Raw genomic sequence first — 21,880 nt, forward strand, 5'->3', positions numbered from 1 at the left:
GATTGGAGGGGGCTCGGGGTGCATTGAGGCAGAGAGGAGAATAAATGGACTTTGTGTCCCGATTGTCAGTCGATATTTATATATATGACCAGCAGCAGCGCAGTGTGTTTGGCTCGGCTTCTTTTCGCGTGGGTTGCGTTGCCATAGCGCTTATCACGGCCGTCAAATGATTTTCTGCCAATCGTTCTCGATGAAAATGACAACCCAATAAACCAGCCGGGCGGCGGTGACGACGACGCTGTGATTGCCCGCATTGAAATTATCACCATTGACCTGATTGAATGACGAGTCTATCAAGACGACGACTGGAAATGAAATCATTGAAAATAATATACTAGCCAATCTGACAACTTTCACGCTCGCTATGCAAATTTGATTTCCAAAAACCTTGGGCGCTGAATTCTTGTTTTTTTTTTCTTCTTCTTTCTGCTTTTTAATGGTGATTGACTTTATTATTGTTATAGAGTTGCATAATACACACATAATAGAAGCTGTTTGGGTTGAGTGAATCACAAGTGTCCATTGATTGTTTTTTGTTTGTTCCACACAGCCGAAAAACCGATCCCATTTATTTGATCCGGTCGTTTTGATCCGCCCTTTAATACTGTTTCGGTTCGCTACAGCGTAACTTGAGATGCCTTGCAACAACAACAACACTCACCAGAAAGGTTCAAAAACTCCCAACACAATAAATAAATTAGAAGGACCCGGAAAAAAATTGAAAAAATTGAGAGATGTGGTGGAATAGCTCAGCTACATTTGCATAGACAATAAGGAGAATGTATTGAACCTGCGGGAATAACGTAGGCATATCAAATTTGTTTCCATTTTCGCTTGTTGTTATTGTTGTTGTTGTTGGGGGGGGGGGGGCATTCCGCCTCTTCTTCGATCAATCAGTTTCCCCGATTTAGCATTTAGACCACACCCTTGGCTGAGTAGAAGCTCAGCTACAGTGAAGATGGAGTTCAATTTTTTGTTCGGATAAGGAGATCAATGCTCTTATGTCTACACCTCAAAATCGATCAAGTTAAAATACATAAAAGAAAAAAGTAAATACCCGGAACGGTACATTTTTGTTTTGATAATGAACCAATCCAAGGTAGACAAATATCGCTATGGGATATATTAAATATCCAAGTTTGGATCAACTCCATCATCCTTCAGAGTTGTTGTGCTTGGCGACATGTCCGTTACCCAGTCAACGTAAAAACTAGCGACAGAGAGAGAGAGAGAGAAATAAGAGAGGCAACGTCATTATCTTTCACTCGCTCCTCACTCATTGGCGTGTTTTCTTCTTTTTTTCGGGGCTGTTGTGTCTTCCCCGTTTGTTGTTCTCTCTCTCTCTGTCTTCAGATGATGATGATGATGACGATGATGATGAAATTGATGGCTGTTTTCTTCTTTGAGCCGAACAGCTGGCAGCTAGTGCTCTCCCTCTCTCTCTCTCTCTCTCTCTCTCTATGTGTGCCTCTATGTGTATAGCTGCTGTTTCCCTGGATACGCCTGACTGGGCTGGCTGGCGTCGCCGGGTACGTGAGAGGAGGAGGAGGATTCGACTCGACTCTCTGACGGCCGTCTCTCTCTACATCCCGAGTCCTCATTTCTCTCTTCCATCTCTTGTATAATGTTTAGTGTGTGTGTGTGTGTGTGTGTGTCTCCGTTGGTTCTTGATAAAAACAACGTCACGAGACGAATGGAGACGGAAGGCCGGGCGACAGCCCAGCAGCTCCAGCGACGATCAAAGTGGTGAACCAATTTCTCTAATGTCTCGAGAAAATGGGAACGGAATGCAACAACACACTCACCCCCCCCCCCTCCTCTCGACAACAACAACAACAGCAACTACATAATACGAGGAGGAAGGAGAGCACCGCCTTCCACTTCTTTTAGGCAAAAGAGATTCTCCAGCTAAAGGTATACATACGGCGACGATGATGATGATAAGGCAATTGAAATGAATTCTCATGACCTTGCTTAGACACAGCGCTGCTGCTGTAATATAGCCTGTACATACTTTTAAAGCATTAGGAAACGGAGTTTTTGTTTTTTTATTTTTGCCTGGGCCGGGAGAAAAGGTCACGTGACTCGACAGGAGCCCAGGGAAACCGACAACACAAAAAAGTAACGAAAAAAAGAAGAGAAGGGCAGCCATGGGAAAGGAATGATACAAAGAAGAATAAAGATTAAATGGGGGGGGGGATGAGGAGGTGGGACTTTTTCCTGAAAAAAAAAAACAACAACAAAAATAACAACAAAAAAAAGAGAAAATATAAGAAAGAAGGAGCTCTCGGTGGTGGTGGTGGAGCTGCTTGGGCTGTTGATGGCTGTAAACTGTTTACATCGCACAGTTCCCGATGCGGGAGGTGTACTCATCAATTACTCAAGAGAATGTTTCCCGACACTAAACATGCATTGCCAAGAAGACGACCGTTGTGGTTGTTTGCTCCAACATTCCAAACGGGACATACACACAAGAAAAGAAAAAGAAAAATGAATTTAATACATTTTTTTCGGTGTTTTTTGCGTGTGTCCGGTGTCTGTATATAGTAGGCTAGTATATAGCTTGGCGAATGAAACTAGATATATAGAGCGAAATCTCATGAAATCAGGGGGAAGAGTTATTACGTCTGAAAACGCCTCCTCATTGAAGATGATGTGTGCTACTACCACCTACTCAACTCTCCTAATTACGAGCTTCGTTGGCATTGCAGTGCAGAATATCTATTCAGCAAATAACAACCATTCCCAACTGCTGCTACAGCCCTTCAACAACCAGCAACGACTCCAACTATACATAGACGATTCTGTAATCAAAGAGCTGTTGTGTATGCAAACATAGCCAGGAGAGTTCTCCCTCCCTTATTGACTACGTATTCTCTTCTCTCTCTATTTTTAAAATCAAATTTTCCCGAATGCACCATCACGTGTATTCCCGGAATGAATCAGAATGATAAGGAAAAAAAAGAAAAAAGGGCCGAACGACTTTCTCATCAACTCAGTGTGCAAAAGCAATCAAGTCTAGTCATTCAGCAGTGGTTTCTTTCACTAAAAAGAGCGACGATCATCATTAAAGATATTCTCGTAACTAACGCACAAAAGGGACGACGACAACCAATTCCAATGCTGCCACTTTTCAATGAATTGAAGACCCAATTCATTCCGATTGAAAGTTTCCCCCCTCTCGTATATCACAGCACAGACGTCATTTCCTGGTAATCAATTTTGATATGCGGCTGATATTAGGAGTCATTATTGTGTGTATTAGGTCGCTGAATTTTACTCAAATGCGTTTCACAGAACCACTTGTAATGCAACAGTAATCATTTTCCTGGTTCGGTCACGTAGTAAGCACATCTAATCGCCATCAATAAGTTTGCTGAAGATCAGAAATCTCTCTCCCTAATGTCTCTTTGAAATTATTCAGAGGAGCTCTAAACTTAGTTGATGTAGAACTCACTTTTCCCGGTACTCTCGGCAGGAAGGAAAGGATAAAATCCAGGCAAACTCTGTGCGTATGATTATTTTATCCGGCAACTGCATACTAGTAGGACACTATTACCAGCACTACTTACTACTACTACTACTACTACTGCTGCTGCTGCTGCTGCTGCTGCTCTCTAAGTCGTGTCTGGCGCACAAGACCCCCACAAGAAAAAGGTGATGCCCTCATCTTATGTTCCCTTTTTTTGGCCCCTCTCTCTCTTCTTGGAACTGCTGCTGCTGCCATCATATAGGGAAGCTCTCTTCACTTTTTTTCTTCTCTTCTTCTTCTTCCAGAGATGAGTGATGAGACATATCTCTCTCGTTGCCGGAGCTATTCACAAGAGAAGCTCAAGTTGTGCATAGTGTGGTGTAGGAGGGGGCTCCCTGTGAGGGAATTCACCCGCCGGCCTTTCACTGTATAACACACACACAGGAAAATAAATTCCGGAATTCCAGCTGCCCTCGTCCACTGCGCTGGCTCCTTCTTCTCTCCAGCAAAAAGGAGAACTAGAGAAACTCTCTAAGCTTTTGAGATGATGATGATGATCTCCATGGTTTCCTCTTCCTTTATACAAGCGAAAGGCAAAATGGATGGAAGGAAAAAATAAAAGGGAAAGAAAAATAAGGAAAGAAACTTTGTATAGAAGGAGGGAATCGTCGTGAAAAGAAGGGGGGCCATCCAATACTCTACTGGGTACACACCAGCGGTCATAACACGTGCCCAGAGAAGAAGAAGAAGAAGAAGAAGAAGAAGAAGAAGAGGGCCCTCAATATATTCCAACTGGGTCTCTCTATATGGCACCCACAAAATACAACAAATTGAAAGCCGAGGGGTTTTTTTGAATGTGCTCTATGAAACAGTGTGTAAACTATGATGAACAGAACAGTTAGAGGCCGGTCGTAAGTCGAAGAAAGATAAATCACCGGTCTCCGAGAGTGCGCTACAGCTATTATATCTTTGGTGATGAATATTTCCCCCTCTATATCCTCCCCCGGGAAGAATGGTAGAAGAGAGGGGGGGGGGGGGATGAGCAGTCAGGAGGATAAAATGGGGATATTAAAAATTGGTTATTATTATGATTTTTATTTGTACGTTATTACATCCAGCTCGTTATTAAAGCCGGGTGTACTGCTCATGGAACTAATTATCAATGGGGTTTCAATGAAGAAAAGACTCGTTTGAAATTCAGACAAGGAATATTATTCTTATTATGGGGCAACTCATATAATGAGGCGGATCGGAATGAGACATTGTGTGTGACGGGCGATTGCCTTCGTTAATGTCGAGATTGGGGGAAAAGAGTTATGCAATCGAAAGAGAAGTCTTGTTTTTATTTTTTCCGTTCAAGAAGAAGAAGATGATGTATTATTCGAAAAGGGGAAGGCCGTTTTCTCCGTGATGGGAGCCTTGATTTATCAGATGCCCAATTTATATCGCCAAGATAAATAGAAAAGAGACGGACAGACATATAAGGGGGAAGAAGAAGGTTAGAGGTTCATTCACCGAGATCATTAACGACTGCTGCTCTATGTGCTGTAGCGCTGTGTGCAACTCTCTCGTCCCCGGATTAGAACTAAAAGAGAAGAAGAAGAAGCTTGGCGTCTCCGGTTGCGTGTAATCGCATCAAAAGCAGCCGAGCCCACATCAACAACATATAGAAGCGAATAACGCGAGAGAACGCGCGCGCCGAGAGAAAATGACGACGATGCTTTATAGATGATGCAGCATATGTATGTTTATATAGACGTGCCGTCTCAAACTTTCCGCACCGTCCTATTTTTCGATCGGAATAAAATCAACTTCTACTCGGCTCGCTCGGAATCGACACAAGGCGAACAGGTTCAATGTTGTTGTCGCTCAACTGCACCGAGTGTTTTATAGATGACGACATACACAACTATATAGGAGCAGAGGATATAGTCACCTATTCTTATTCCATCCAGAAAGAGAGAAGAAGAAAAAAACAACAACAAGAAAAAAGTTGTCCGGTAAGTAGTATTTCACGTCTTTCCTGTCGGCTCTTCCAAGTTTTTCTTCTTTTTCCTAGCGCTTAAATTCGTTCAACTTTTTTTTTTCTTCTACTTCTCCGTGTTGTTGTTGTTGTTCCTTTTGGACCTATCCCCATTTTTTGTCCTTCTTCTTCTTCTTCTTCTTCTTCTCTACTTTCAATAATACATAGGAATGATGATAGGATGCTTTCAAGCGTGGGAACTGGCTGGTGGCGTTCCAAAAACAACTGAAAGGAACGTTCCATATAAAGAGGGAGGCAACCCCCCTGAAAAACAAAACACAAAAAAAGGAAAAAGAAGAAGAAGAAGAAGAAAAAAACACACACACATTCCATCGTTTGAAGTAGTAAAATGAGAGAAGGAACAGAGAAGGAGAGAGAAAAACTACTATACGAAAAAGAGCTAGGGAAGAATACACAACAACCCCCCCGCTCCTCTGCTGGAAAACCAAAAAATAAAAATAAAAAATGAACGCATCAAAACGTATAGGAAAGAGAAAAAAAAGTTGGGCAATCTTGGAAAATAGAGTCGTAAACCAAAAAAAAAAAAAAAACGAAAAATATCACCGCCGAGACACATCCCAGGTTTCCTCCTTCCCCCCTTAAAAAAAAAGTCATCAGAAGGACATCATACATTACATAGGTATGTCTATAGAAGAGGCCTGCTAGTAAAAAGAAGGGGGAGCCATAACTTGTGTAACACTTGGGATCTACTTAGACTGTACGACATACATTGTATGTCACGCACCGTCAAGTATAAAGTAATTAACTGGGCCAAGTGCTGCTCTTGCAATTACTATACCTGGGCTCCTTGAAGCTTTGGCTCCTCACAAGAAACCCTGACTCGCTATTTAGTTTAAGACGGACCGTGTGACACGGCAGACGATCTTGGTGACCCTTAGATCCCCCCTGAACAACTATAACGTTGGGCTTCAACGAATCTGGCGAGAGAGAGAGAGTGAGAGCGAATAATGAGGCATACATAATTATGATTACACAACATCACAGGCGCTATACTGATATAGTAATATCATTTTTATGGACTCTGGCTCTCTCTGCGGTCTTGTGCGTGAATGTCGTGACTATCAATAACGTCATCTCTCGCTATAATACGTCAAGGTCTCTCTCCCGATGTCTGCACATAATAGTTTCCGACTTGAACCATTGATTCGTCGGTTTTTCTCGGGACTTGGCTACGGTGCCGAGTCCTTCGGTTGGGAAAAAAATAAATAAAATAAAATAAAAAGAGATAAGAAAACTGGACGGAATCGACAGAAAGAAAAACCCCACACACACACACACCCACCCACCCACACGGAGAGAAAAAAGCAGCCGCGTTCACTTCCCGTTCTCGAGACGACGGATAGTCTCTTGTATAGCCTGTAAAATATACACAGCAAGGGCTGGAATGAGGTGGTTGTTGGTCGGGTTGGCAAACAACATAAGAGGACGACGTCATCAGCACCGGTCCTAAGGTATATACAGTGGTCCTGTGCTGTGTGTCCTTGCCGTGCCACTACACACACACACACACACACACAGCAGAGCCGCGTGTGTAAAACAACCGAAGGATGTAGGAAGTAAAAGAAGGTAAAAAAGAAAGAGAGAAATAACATGCAGGTAATCAAAGTGCGTCATGCCGCGCCAAGGTGGTTTTTTTCGGGCATGGAAAATAACTACGAGGCGGAAGGTGGTGAGTAAGTGAGCAAAGGGGCGAAAAAGGATGAGAAGGGAATTGTCTTGGGTTTTTTGTTTTGTTTTATTATTATTTTTCTTCTTCTTTCGCTCATTCACTCACTTGTTGTTGTGTGTTAGTATTTCTTCATTTTTTTTTTTCGCCTTCTGCCGGTAAAGGTTTTTTTCCTTCACGCCGGTTCAAGGTCAAGGACGTCATCCACCTCTCTCTCTCTCTCTCTCTCTCTCTCTCTCGCGATCATTATTTCACCTGGGCGTGGAATGAGGCACATGTACGAGCACTACCACCATAGCTCGCAATTGTACCTCGATGTGCTGGTTCCATCTGCGCTGGATGGATGTGTGCATCGGAGCCGACCATCTATTTATCGTTAGTTGGGTAGTAGATATATATATGTATACGCAACGTTTCATTTTCTATATGTTGTGTTGTTTGAGTTGTAAAGCTGGCGCACACAGCCTCACAGCAGAGCAGAGCCATTTCACTCCATGATTATATAACAGAGCGACCGATCGACCGCTCGTTAAAAGCCGGTTGGCGGCCAGCTTAAGGGGTCGGCCAGTATTATACTACACAGCAGCAGCAGTGGAAACTCCGTGTTTTTCTTGTTGTCTTTGACCTCGTTAGAAGAAATTATCGTTATTTTAATGCGACATGTACAAAAGTCTGTCTGCATGTATACACGTCCGAGCGTCAGACGCACAAGTTCGCCATTTTTTAAAAAAGAAGAAAGGACGAGGATTCATCGGGATTTCACGGACGGCACGTTAAACAATACGACTGAATTCTCTATGCTAGTGATTTTCTTTTTCTCGCATAGACTCACATAAAACAGACACCTCAATGTGTTCATTATAAGATCGTTTATGGGCACGCCCGGATCGAAAAGAGCCGGACCCACACGCACGGCAGCGCAAGAGAATGTCTAGAAATTCCAGCAAATTCCAGTTGGAGCCGGTCAGTTATTCGCTGCTAAAAGGGCGGGCACATCAGCACACAAGGACAGACATCTTTTGAGTGGCGATAATTTCAGGTTCTAATTTAAATTAATCATCATCTATTTGCATAGCACACACAGTGACGACGACACTTTCACGATTAATGGGCCATTTGTAGTCTCTCAAATGTTGCACACAATTGCTAGCCTCGTATCTCTCCTCACGGCCGGCGAAATTCGTGAATTTTTGAACGCATGCCAAACAAACAAAAAAAAAACCAAGAGGGAAGGAACATTTTACCTCTTTTTTCCCGTTTTCTGCTGGCGTTTGGTTGTTAACGTGTACAAATAAAATGTGATGGTCGAACAGGAGCCAGCAGGACACAGAAACAGTCCTTGGGCATAGTTTTAAAAGAAGTGGGAGAGAGACGAAGGGGGGTATAGTAGTGAGAGAGAAGGAGAAATAAGAGGCGGTGGCGGTTGGTGAGATGTCGGGGTGGATATGCGAGAGAAAAGGAAACGCGAGAGTGAGTTTTAGCTTTTTTAATTGGAACTTTGCACACAAGGCCGGCCAAGAGGAGCCAAAATACTGAATGAGCAGGACCGGGAGAATGTGGGTTGAGAAAGAGAAAAAAAACAAGGGGGCCCTCCTCCCTTTGGTATTATATCGAAGGTTTCCTCCAAGAAAAACCAAACAGAATGAACACTATATGCACCCAAAAAAGCTCACGCTCGTTTTGCCTGGTGCTGTTCACCACCACCACAGAGATAGAACTTGTCATTGTAAAAATAAATAAATTGGAAGAGATATAAATATACATTCAACCAGCCCGTCCGATTCGCATCATCGAAATGAAATTAGAAAAACAGGGCGTCGTCCTTCGCAAACTCACGATTGATAGGCGTCGCTCTAAGCCATCGAATTTCACCCGAAATAACAAAAGACCGGAATATAATAATAGCAGTAGTCAAACCAGCCAATTGCTATACTGCTACCTACTATATAAGTTTCAATAGTTACTAATAATGACATATGATGTCCGTACCGTGAAGGGGTTATACAGTACATGTTGGACTGTATAACTCGTACATGTTGGACTGTATAACCTGCTATTTAAACCTGTACAGTACAGGTTTAAGTGCGTTATTTATGGGTCCAAAAGTTTGCCTTTTAGACATTGCAAGATACCCCCCCCCCCAAAAAAAAAAAAAAAAAAAAGAAGGAAATGCAGTCCATTCCGATCCATTTAAGGCAGTCGATTAGCATCAAAGAGTGTGTCTTTTGAATATATAGCGCATAGAAGGGGGGCAAGCATCATTATGGTCATCAGCTGATAGTGTATTCAAAGACCACTATAGCTGTACACAGGTTATTTATATCTAGCTCTTACTTAATAGTCTTGTGTGTGTTTCTTTCTATATGTATATATACCATCCATCCGCGATAATAATATTAGACGCGGTTACACCATCATCAGGACACGGTATATAGCAGGAGGACTGCTGATACGCTTCTCTTTTTTCCTCATTTTCGTTGTTTTTCGAAAACTTGGTTCCGAGCAATACGACCACAAGAACCAACTATAACCTTGGGGGAAAACTGTAAAGCAAAGAAGAAAACAGGATTTTCCAATTTTCTGATTGTGCTGTGCTACACGTTGTTCTGCGCTGCGGCAAAAAGGGCCATTGTCAGACAATTCTCATATAGCTATCGATTGTATTATAAATTACCTCCTTCTTTTCTTCCATCAATGCAAATTCCATCCAAAAGTTGCCGGGCCAAACGGACCGTGTTCGTGAGTTCAGGAGAAGTGGGGGGGGGGGGACCAATGGTAGAAAATCAATAGTCGGAGAATATAACATACACACACAGGAAAAAGGGCGAACTGTGAGAGAACAAGGTTCTTCCATTCATGGAAAGTCCGATCCGTTTCGGATCCCGCTGTCCTCGTACGAAGGGAGTAAGAAGATCACCGTCATCTGTTGTGTCATCGCTATAGAGAATACAATACCGATTCCAAAATTTCCGCATTCGTTATTTATTCATTGAGCAGTTTGGGGGCCCTTTTATAGCTGCCAAGCCATTCTGAACGCGGACACATTCATCTTGACCGAGCTGTTTCTTCCATTCCAACAGAGTCGCACTATTGTTAAGTTTAAAAAAATAAATAAATAAAAAGGTTTTTCTTATATCATGGTAAGGTTCGCCATTCTTGCTGTTATATACCCATAGCCGCCGAAGGCGATGTACGTACCGCACGGTGTGAAGCTCGATACCACACGTGCAAGTGTGTGGGAATAAACAAACGGAAAGGACCAACAGACACAAGTGTCTCTGATGAGTCTTATACATTGGCCGAAATAACCGGAAATATTTTCAGCGGCGAAATTTGACGGTTTAAAACAGTTGAACTCCCCAACCAAGAAAAGAAATAAAATTTCGACCAGAAAATGAAATGTTTCAAAAAATGGATAAATGTATTACCATATAGGCTATATATGCATGTAGAGAGGGAGAGAGAGAGAGAGACCTACGATACAAAATTTACATGAGAGATTGGGGGGAGGGGGGAATGAGGTGGAGCTGGTTGGGAGAGGGGAACTATATGCATAGATGAATATGATACAAGAGCAACAGAAAAATCTTTCTCGGCCAACACATACAGAGAACTCATATATATATATATACGCACACACACATATCATATAAAGGGGAGGTCGACACACACAGAATTAATTGAAAAGAAAAAAATAAAATTTTTGTTTCAACCCCCCCAGCGCAGAAAATTACAAAATAAGGATGTTCCAGAGTGATGACGAGGAATCCAGAAAGAAAAACAAATACAAGAATGCCATTTGTTTTTACTTTTCCAACAATTGAAAAAAAAGTGTTGATTAACAATAATCGCGACAAAATACATGTACGTTGGTAATTTTGTGTGTGTGTCGAAATATTAGACGTGTTTTTTTTTCGATATAGAAATAAAAAGAAAAAGAAACGACCGTACAAGGGCAGAAGGAAACGGCTGAAAAAAAAGATTGATGGGATTCTTTTCTCTGGAGGCATAAAACACAAAAAAATGATGATAATATTTTTGCGTCAGTGTTTTGTTTCGCCGTATTTGGATTTTTAAGGGAAACGAAAAAAAAGTTTTAGGGATAAAAAAAGAAAACAACAAGAGTTATTGTGTCGTGTTTCCGGTTTTTTTCCTTCCTTTCTTCCCCAGCCAAAAACACACACAAGACCAGAATCTCCCCCAAATGGGAGCTTCCGGGCGGTTCCGGCGACGAGCGGAGGGTCCGGGAAAAATTATACAAAAAGGGGAGAGACACAATCAGATGAGATAGCGAGAAAAAAACAAACAAAAGACACACATAGAAAACCGAAATGGTCATTCGAAAAAGCATCCTTCGCATTTCATGTATATATGTACAACTCCTCTCTAATATTTTAACAAAAAAGATAAATTTGAAACACACACACACACTATTCTGTCGACATGTAATAATAATAATACTCAAATAAAAGAAAAAAAAAGGAAGGGAAATAATGATGACGAATGATGGGATAAAGGAGAGAACGACATCGGCTCGCAAACAATGCCCCGCGTTTGTTTGTTTTGTTTGTTCATCTTCCTTCCAGAGAAACAAAAAGGAAATAGGGGAACACCCCCCCACCTTTGGATATCAACCAAAGAGCAAATTTATGCAAGGAATTCGTGTGGCTGTCGACCAAACGAAAAAAAAAAAAAAAAATCAAATCGAAATGACAGAAATTACAAAAGCGAACGATTCACCGAAAATTTTATTTTGTTTTGTTTTTTTGCGGGACGAATAAAAAGGTGGAGGGGTGGTGGGGGGAGGGGATTTTTTTTTTACAAAAAAAAAAATAAATAAGATCTCCCAATTCTTTTGTCGGGATCTAATAATAAAAAACTAAAAAAACTTTTCGTGAAGCGCAGATCAAAAGAAAGCTTTTATTAGAAAATTTTTTTCTTGTTTTTGTGTTCTGCCCGAGTGTGTGTGTGTGTGTGTGTTTGTTTCACACACGGTCGATGGATGGAAAAACCGACTGGCAATTGTTTCTTTTGGCAAGTGCAAAGATCCCCCCCCCCCACACACACACAGAAACACACGTCAGCAGCACACAGATACAACAGCAGCAGCAATTAGTATATATATTTAAAAATTTGGTGACGATTATTATGTATGTGTGTATGTATAACTATATGTACACAAAGGGGGGTATAGTGGTGGTAGCCAGCCTCAGGTATTGTTTTAAAAAAATGTACGGTATCAGATGTAGCACTCAGTCGGTTGGCTCCATATTTTCAATACCCGACACACACACACACAACATGGGAGACTGGGGATGGATGAAAACACGAATCGGAAAATTTTTGCTCCTCCACAGGCGGGAAATTAAAAAAAAAAAAAAAAAGTAGCGAAAACATAGAACCAAAAAAGGCAAATACCTGAATGTTTTTTTTTTGTTGTTGTCAAATCGGTTTTTATCCCATTCAACACAAAAAAATGTTTCACTTCTGCCACACCGCACACAACACAATACACACACACAAATCAATTTTTCTTGTTTCTGTTTTTCCAAATATTTTGTAACAATTTTCAAGAAGAGAGAGAGAGAGAGAGAACTCGGAGGAATTGTTTGACTTGGATGAACGATGAGCTTTTTATATTTAGTTTTAAAAAAAATTCAACGAGGGGGGAAATGTCCGTCTTTTGCGGAAGAGGAGGGATTGTACTGTACGGATGTAACCCAAAAAGAAAAAAAGATTTGACGCGAATGTGTCGGAGACGATGCGAAAGACGTCGATAGCGAGGGTGAGAGAGAGAAAGAATCTCTTTTTTCCAAATAAAAAACCATTTAAAAATAATAATCGACCGCTCCCTTCTCTCTCAACACATACAGACACATACAGCAAATATGAATGCGGTTTTGGATGTAATTTCTCTAAAACAACTTCTGACCCCGATTTTTGAAAAAATATTTCATCTACTTTCTACGTGACACTTTGTTTTTTCCTTGTTCGATATCTCGGACACTTTGTGTTTTGTTTATTTTGTTCGTTTGTATTTTAACACTTCCCACGAATGAATCCCCAAATGAAACGTTTGATTGAAATCAAAACGAATTTCCTCCTTTTTAATTTTAAAAAATGTGTCTGTATGGTGTATGTAGGTGTGTGTTCTGCTGTGGTTTCACAGTTAAAAGTGAGACCTGACTTGGCCAAAATATTAAAAAAAAAAAAAAATATTTGTGTTTGAATAAAAAAATCTCGAAAAATTTTGTTTGCTTTTTTTTTTCAAATAATCAACAGGTATTTAATGGTTAAAAAAAGGGAAAAACAAGTTTTTTGGGGGAGAATTATAAACGCCATGTGTGAAAACATATACGAGGGGGAGGGGGGAATCGTGTGTGCGTGCGTGACGCAGACGAGCTGAGGTGGTGGACTGTTTTTTCCTTTTTTTTCGATGAATCAGGTAAACATTGTGAAATAAATTTTTTTTTTGTAAAGGGAGGGTATTATTATTCAGGGGAGTAGAAGGGGCAAATAGCGATGAGATGAAAAATTTGTTTCCCCCTCAACTTTTTCTTTTCAATTAAAAAAAAAAATGAAAATATAAAGAATAAGGAAGGAAAAAATATCCCTGCTTGCTGCCGGTACCCACAAAACAGCTTTCGTATCATTTAAAAATTACACAGAGATGATTACACACACACACAAAGAAAAAAATTTACTCTTTTTTTTTCTCTGGTAAAATCAAGAAGAAAGAAAGAAAAATCGGGATTACACACGCAAATCTTTTTTTTTTCTCAGGTGACAAAATTTTTTGCGGGGAGGGATTAAAAAAAAAAAACAAAAGACACACACAAAAGAATAATTCTTTTTTTTTTAAAGGCCGACACCCTACGGCAAGCTCTCTCTCTTCTCCTCTGCACGACTCCTCTCCTGCACAAGGGGGTAGGGGGGAATCACGTCAGGCCCCGGGAATTGTTGGGATTTTCTCATTTGTATATGCAATTTTTTGTATATATTATAATAGTGTGTGTGTGTGTATCGGAGGGGGGTTGAAGAATCTCTTTCACTTCTTTTAATGCTGTTTTCCGAGTCTATATTTACATTGGCGAGACCCGCAAAGGAAACGAGCTGTTCAAACAATTTCGAACACACCCAAAAAGTAGAACCAACCCCACCAACTCACGAATTTAAAACAAGAAATCAGCGACACATTTTTGTTTCTCCCTTTTTCACGAAAAATGGACGAAATAACTCCCTCCCCGAAAATCCAAAATAAAACAAGGGGCGAAAAAAAATAATAATAATAATAATTTTCGAAAAAAAATTAAAAGTGTGTGGGGGAAGTACGTTTGGTTGATTTCAATCCCATCAGAAAAAGATTGGCGACACTCGCGTTATTATTATTCTTTTTTTTTGTTGTTTTGTTTGCTTTTTTTGTTTTTATCTTTTCTAGAATGAGGTTAACAATTATGACTATGGGAAATGAGGGGATGGTGAGAATTTCCACACATACACGCACACTCGCAATCGGGGGGGGTTTCGTCGACTACTCTCTTCTTTTCTCTTTCGATCGGATGACGGGGGGGACCTGGAAAGGACATTGAGCTCCGCATAGTCCTTTTCTCACGGGGGTAATTTTTTTATTTTCTTGTGGGGGGTTTTTCTTCGGTAGGGAGTGGGGAAGGGGGGAACGACGATGTTGTTGTGTAGGATATTTCGGAGCGGCCGACAACGAAGAGATCATGTTGAAGAGGTGATTTTTTTTTCTTTAAAAAAAAATAATAATAATGACAATCACACACACACACACACGGGGAGAGAGTGACATAAACAGAAGAAAAAAAAGGAGGGGGGGGGGGTTGTGGAGTTGTGTGTGTGAACGCGGTTGTGTGGTTCTGTGTGGATTTGGATGACACGCAGCAGCAGCAGCAGCCAGCAGAGCACAATAAGGAGAGCTAGTAAAGGGTTGATGAAAAAGCCAAAGGGCACACTACTACCCTTTTTCTTTTCTTTTTCTTCTTCTTCTTTGCTTCCTTCCGGCCGGCCTGGGACGTCTAGCAGTCGATGAGATTGGCGAAACTCTTGTCGACCCAGTCGTTGGAGACGCCGATATCCATGAGCATGTCGTTGACGTCAGGCGTGCAGGAGAACTCGAAATGGGAGCCGGATGAAAGGGAGGCCGAATCGATCGAGTCGAGATCGTCGGCGGCCAACGTGTCAATGTCCAGCTTCATGTCGGACGGCAGGGAAAAGAGATCCGTCAACGAGTCCAAATCGGCCAACGACGACTCGCCAGTTCCGCTGGCCGAACTCATCATCAAACTCGGCTCCTGTTTGATGCGCATCGACGAGTGAGTCGAGTCGCCACTTTTGCCGCCCACTCCGCCGCTGCCGCCGCCGCCGCCGTTGTTGCAACCGTTGACGCCTCCGACCATCGATTGAAGACCGAAATGGTGGTGACTGGGCGATTCGTCCATGTCGTCCGACTCGACGTCCGGCTCGGGAGTCAAAGTGGCCACCAAGACACCGGGCTCGCTCTTGATGCCAAACGAGCCCAGGCTGAGAAGCGATTGACCGCCGGAGCCGCCGTTGCTGTTGCTGCTGGGCGACGATGATGAAGAAGAGGTAGGTGGAGTGATCAATCCAGAGATGGGCGAGTCTCCTCTGACTACGGCAACGTTGTGGAGGTGGTGGTTGTTGTGGTGGTGGTGTCCAGCAGACGACTCCTCGTACATGGTCAGACTGGCAGGCGAGTCGGGGAACGAGGCCGACGAGGGGCTCGACGGAACTTTGGCCGGCGGTTGTGCAACTGCCGTCGTCGTCGTCGACGACTTAGTGCTGACGGCCAGCAGAGCCGTTGGGACGTTTTTGCTGTTGCGGATGCTCTCCTTGAACTTGCGGTCGATCGTCAGACGCAACTTGAGGCGGTTGTGATTGACGGTGCTGAGGCCGCCCAAGGTTTGCGTGATGCGCGCCCGTGACGACGACGACGACGACGAGGACGACGTCATCTTGGCCAGCGAGGCGAACCCGTGGTGATGGCCATTCTGGTTGGGAGTGCTGTGGCTGTTGTTATTCGTGTGGTTCGTCGTCAGCAGAGTGCCACAAGGTCCCGAAGTCACCACGGCGCTGCTGGTCCGGCCTTTGGACGACGTCATTGTCCTTCGATGGTCGCCAAGTGCCTTGAGGCTGCTGAGGCCACCGCCGCCACCACCGCTGCCGATACTGCTATTGCTGTTGCTCGAGTGGCTGACGGGGCTGGCCGGCATGGCGTGCGACGAGGAAGATGAAGACGGCGACAAGGACGAGGACGGACTGGCGCTGCCGCTCGTACTCAACTTGGCCTTCTTGCGCGGTCTGTACTTGTAGTCGGGGTATTCCTGCATGTGCAACTGACGGAGCCGCTCGGCTTCGGAAATGTACGGCTGACGCTCCTCCTCCGACAAAGTCTTCCAGCGCTTGCCCAGCCGCTTGGAGATCTCGGCGTTGTGCATGTCCGGCTGGATCTCGCAGATCTTGCGCCTCTCAATCTGAGACCACACCATGAACGCGTTCATCGGTCGCTTGATGTGGTTCGGGTTGTTCTTCTTCGTCTGTTGTGGGCGACATAAAATCAAACAAATCAAGAAAAGAAAAAAAAGAAAAAAATTGATTAGTTAATTGCTACAAATCGATAAGAAAAAGAAAATGTCTGTCTGTCTGTCTGGGCACAAGGAGAAGAAAAAAAAAAGAAAAAGATTACAAAAAGAAAAAGGGGCAACTTTCACCGTGGACCCTTGACCGACTTGGAAAGCGTTGACCCACACACACACACACACCCGAGGACTGGCTTCCTGTCCCGAGGAAATCCCTTGGCCAACTATCTCTACCCCCTCGTTTTCCCTGATTAACTATTCACTGGGATAATATGATTGAAAAATCGTTACTTTTTTTCTTTTTCTTCCTCGTGCGTCAAAATAAAGGATTTATCAAATAATAAAAACCCAAACCGGCTTCATCCTACAAATTTGCAAATTCTCGGAAATAAGAAAACCCTTTAACTCGAAGAGGAAAAAAGAAAGCCAAGTTGATTGAAGATCAAGGTCTGGTGTGGCCAAGGGAAACCCGGGGCCACACCCATAAGGTGAAGCGAAGACTTTTTTTTTTGGGGGGGGGGGGGGGGGTAACTACTAAACTGGAAGGACCCAAATTTTCAACTAGGAGGTTGTTTAAGGGAGATCCATCTTGTTGTCAAACGTGAAAAAGAGGTAAAAAGAGGGTGGTGGACTCACGTCCGTCTTTTTGCGGGATAGAGTTACATCAAGCCAGAAAACTTTTGTGTGTGTGTGTTTGGTACAAGTTTCATTTGGCCACACTAATGATTTCACATGCGGTCTCTCCGATCTGATTAATTCATAGAGCCGGGAGACACAGCTGTTTGGCGTTCGTGAGTGGGGGGGGGGGGGGGTTGAGGGGAGGAGATATTCTTCCCTTTTGGGCTCTTCTCCAAAAACTTTGTACGAGCTGCACACAACCCAACAGCGCCAGGGAAGAGAAAAAAAAGAGAGAAAAACATTACGAGCGGGCGCGCTAACCGAAAAGACATCCAAGGACTTTGGAAAATGCAAAATAAACACAAACGTCGCGGGCAAAGAGTCAACGACCAGAGATCAGATTGGGTAAACCAGAACGATAAGACCCCATCCTTTCACTACGCGTTACGTACATATCTCTCTCTCTCCCTCTCTTTATCGTATTATACCTCCCGCTGGTTACACAAAAAATAGAAGGGGGGAGGGAAACAAAAATAAATAAATAAATTGCGCAATTTGAAACTGAAATCATCAGCGGCTAACCCAAACTCCAGATTGTTATTTAAAAAATAAAAACTTTTACTTTTTTTCTTGTTTCAATTTTTCTGAAGGTCAGGGGGGAAAATAATTCTGCGACGTATTCAAAGTCTTTGGCCATCATGTGAAGGCGAGAGAGAACGTGTCAAACTCCCGGGAGTGCCGTCACTTTTCGGAAAGGCGGTTGAGTTCAAGAGGAGATGACGCATTGAAATTCGTTTTTCACGTCGTCATAAAACATTTTTTGGTATTAGTATTTCTGCGTTGGCCGCAAGTTGAGACAAGACCGGGCACGTCCCTGTTTGAAATCAACCGTCTGCCCGGGCCAGCAGGGCAATACCGCGTGCGCTGCTCCCGATGATCCATCATGGAGCCGAGCAGCGTCTTTTCCCAACACCAAACTGACGCAATACATCTTCTAAGAGAGAGAGGGGGGCAAGTTTGGCTTGGACTTGTGTTTTTCCATTCCTAAAACTTTGGGGTGTACGTTTCATGTAGGGGGGGAGGCAATGGGTCGGATGGTTGGCTCCTATCCATATGAAACGTGATTGCCGATGATGACTTTTTAGTCCACGTTTCATCGAACTTTGCGGCCGGAAAGTTGCGTTATATTTTATCGACCGGTTTACACGCGGCAACGACTGTGACGAAAAAGAACGACGACAGGGGGAGCCCTGAACGAAACGACATTCATTCCAACCAATTAAACTCGTATTTCACTCGGCGTTTGGCAACGGTTCTGCAATAAAATACCCCCGTGTGTGTGTCGATGTGGGAGAAGGAGAAAGAAAGAAACTCACGAAAAAAGGAAAAGAAAAAATGAACAGCGGCCAAGTGGCCGACACACACACACTCGTCGTGTATGCCGTTTACGTGCGCAAAGTCCCGAAAATAAAGAAACAAAATAACTTTTACAATTTTTCTCTCTCCTACAAACTTTTTCGGGGAGAAGAAAAAACACTTTTGAAAACTTATCGCGTAACGTGCATATGGCTGTGTGGTACTGCTGCGTGTGTGCGTTGCTATTGCCTGATCTGACAACCTTCACCAGCTGCTTCTCCCGGTTTCATGGCGATTCGCTTTTTTCTTGTCCGACCGTGAACTGTGTGTGAAACACATTGGGGGAGAGAACATTTTAACCCCCCCAGTCAGTCAGTGAAACCGGTAGAAAATGCGATAACTAACTTTTTAGTTTTTTTTTCCGCCTCCCACACACACACACACACACACTAAACCCGCATGAATCAATCACATCGTGTAGCACTTGACGAAAGATTACCAAACCGAAAAACGAATAAGAATTTTTTTTCTATCTCACTCTGCCGAGAGTTGGTTGGAACGTTCAAATTCTCGTGAGTTTCTCGAGAAGAAGGAGATTTCTTAGCTGGGAAACTCTATATCTGAGTATTATGTATAGAGCGTTGAATAACAAACGAGACTAGGCATGACGCCAAGTTCGTGACAAGGGCGCCGAAACTCTGGTGTTTGGCAATCGAAAAAAAGGGACTTGTTTAGGAAAAAGAAAAATGATTTTTTTACGTCCTTCCAACCCGGCCACGAGGTCTGTTGGGTTTCCTTTTTCTCTTTTTTAAATAAAAACTTGGGAAATCGACACACACACACACACACACACAAACATGTTTTTCACCAATATCACACACACACACACACACACACTTTGAAAACTCGCACAGAAGACACAGAGAAACGAATGCACACCGTTTGTTCGACTATTTTAAAAACAAAACAAGAAGAAGAAGAAAACGGAGAAGTAGAAGAAGATACCGACCTGAGTGGCATCCGAGTATGGCGTTGAAGATTTTCTATCCACAAGTTGCGAGCCAAATTTCGGTACGTGGTTGCTGGGACTATCGGCCCTGCTGCCATTCGTCTGCTGTTGAGGAACCATGGCGCTGCTGTCGCTCGTCGTCGTCGTGGCGCTTCTTCGGCTCTTTCTTTCTCTCATTTGGAAACGGATGAAGAGTTAACTTTTCGAATGGATTCAATTCAATTTAAGAGTTGGGCGAGGGGGAATCTCAGAAACGGGAGATGGCTTCTGACGAAAACAAATCAACGATGGCGAACAACAAAACACTTTTTCTTTCTTTAAGACACTGTGACACAAGTGAGAAATAACACGCGAGAGCACTGTCGGTCATACAGAGACAGAAGTTATGGCTTCAAATTGTCGAGGTATATCGGTCGTCGTCGTAGCCGATGGATGTTGCCAACACACACCACCACGAGATCCTTTTGGGATATAGAAGAAGAAGAGACTTGGGGATTTCCAAACACTTGCGAGTGTGTGTGTGAAACGTGTCTTCTTGTTCTGCGGCTAAGTCCCGTCAAATTTCTAAGTCCCAATTCCTTCCTGTTTTTCGGTCAATGTTGTGCACGTTTAGGGAAAACGTTGGGAAAAAGGAGGGGCAGCAACCAGGACGTCCAACGACTTGCCAGCCATGAGAGACGACTGGTGGGGACAGAAGTTGTACGACGTGAGTAAGTTGCTTTTTTTTTCGATTCAAAATGTGTTGGGACTTTGAGAAAGAAACTATCGGGTGTGTTTCTTTATTTCTTCCTTTTCCAGTTACTAGCGTGTGTCGTGGTGAGTTGTTGCGCGCTAAACCTAAGACTTCACTCTGAAGCTGGCCGGGTTGGCGCTGTCCTTTTTATAGGGCCCGTTGTGACGACACCAATTGCCCACGGCTCATGAGCCGCCCCTCGCTCGGCGCCTCCTCTTTTCCCCAACTGGATCGAGCACCCACACCACCTAGGCTCCTCCCTCTCTCTGGCGGGGGATAGGCGACGGTGCCGGATCCAGCTGCGCGCGACTCGTCTGCGCATGCGCAAGTCTCAGAAATCGCTCGCCGCTCGCCAGATTCGGAACGAAATTCCGCCGAGTAGCACCGTCCGCCTTCAATCCGGCAGAGTTTCAGTCACGGCGATGTGTGTTTTTATCAATCCTCTCCACTTTTTGGCCGTTTTTTCTTCTTTAAGCAAACTGTTTCTCTCTTGACGCTTTTCATTCGAATTTTGGACAGTTTTTTTTTTTGACGTTTCGAATCTTGAAATTTCCCACCCAAAAGTGAGTGAATTGTTATTTTCGGTGTTTTTTTTTCTTTTCAATTCAACCAAGTGCTCCAAGAATTGTCATCTATTTCAATTTGATTACTTCATATTTTTTGATTTTTTGACTCTCGTATCGTATCTAACTCGAAATTTTCTTACTGAATCGTTCTCGCTCTGATTTTCGACACTTTTCCCCAAGTCCACTGTATTTGCCACATTTCCTGTTGAAACTCGTCGACAAGTGTGTAATTCTCGAAATCCCATGTTTCAATACATGGTCTTGAAAATTTCAAATCAGTCTTCTGTGTTTTGTGTCTGTGTGTGTGTGTTTGTGTAATCATTCCCCGGTTAAAAATTAGTCAAGACTAGCGAAAAATCAGGAAATCCCCCCCAAAATGTCCCAGTCACGTTGATCCGTTTCCGACTGATTTTAAACGAAAAAAAACCCCAAAAAAATTGACACGTTCGACCAAAAAAGCGAGAAATATTTATTTATTAACGCAGTTCCCTTTTTTAAAAGTTTTTGAGGAGAAGAGTTTGAGGTCCGAGTGCTGTAAAAGGTGCGAAATGTCGGCAACTCCAAAAGGGATAGAAGTTACATGTTCACGATGGAAAAAAAAAGAAAGAAAACTTAAACTAAATGGTCGAATTTTTTAGTTTCTTCTTTTCCAAACGTATCCAACTCGTCCGCTGTTTGTTTATTAAAGAATACCGAGTCAGACCATAGAGAATGTGTCAGTGTGTGTGCGTGTGTGTGTGTGTGTGTGTGGGTTCTTCTTCTTCACATGTTGACTCTGGCCGAGAGGTTTTCCATC

General features: G+C 43.1%; 1 protein-coding gene across 1 annotated transcript; it reads right to left on the reverse strand.

Annotated features, from left to right (window-relative positions):
* Positions 1-10,582: 10,582 nt before the first annotated feature.
* Positions 10,583-20,649, reverse strand: LOC124342536 (transcription factor SOX-11-like). Its single transcript, XM_046795494.1, has 2 exons — positions 19,786-20,649; positions 10,583-16,760 (listed from the first exon to the last, which is right to left on the reverse strand). Exons 1-2 carry the CDS (start codon positions 19,960-19,962, stop codon positions 15,222-15,224), a joined length of 1,716 nt encoding a protein of 571 aa, XP_046651450.1. The 5' UTR covers positions 19,963-20,649; the 3' UTR covers positions 10,583-15,221.
* Between the last annotated feature and the right edge of the window lie 1,231 nt (positions 20,650-21,880).

Source organism: Daphnia pulicaria, chromosome 6 (genome assembly GCF_021234035.1).
Source record: "Daphnia pulicaria isolate SC F1-1A chromosome 6, SC_F0-13Bv2, whole genome shotgun sequence".
In the NCBI taxonomy this organism is placed as follows: domain Eukaryota; kingdom Metazoa; phylum Arthropoda; class Branchiopoda; order Diplostraca; family Daphniidae; genus Daphnia; species Daphnia pulicaria.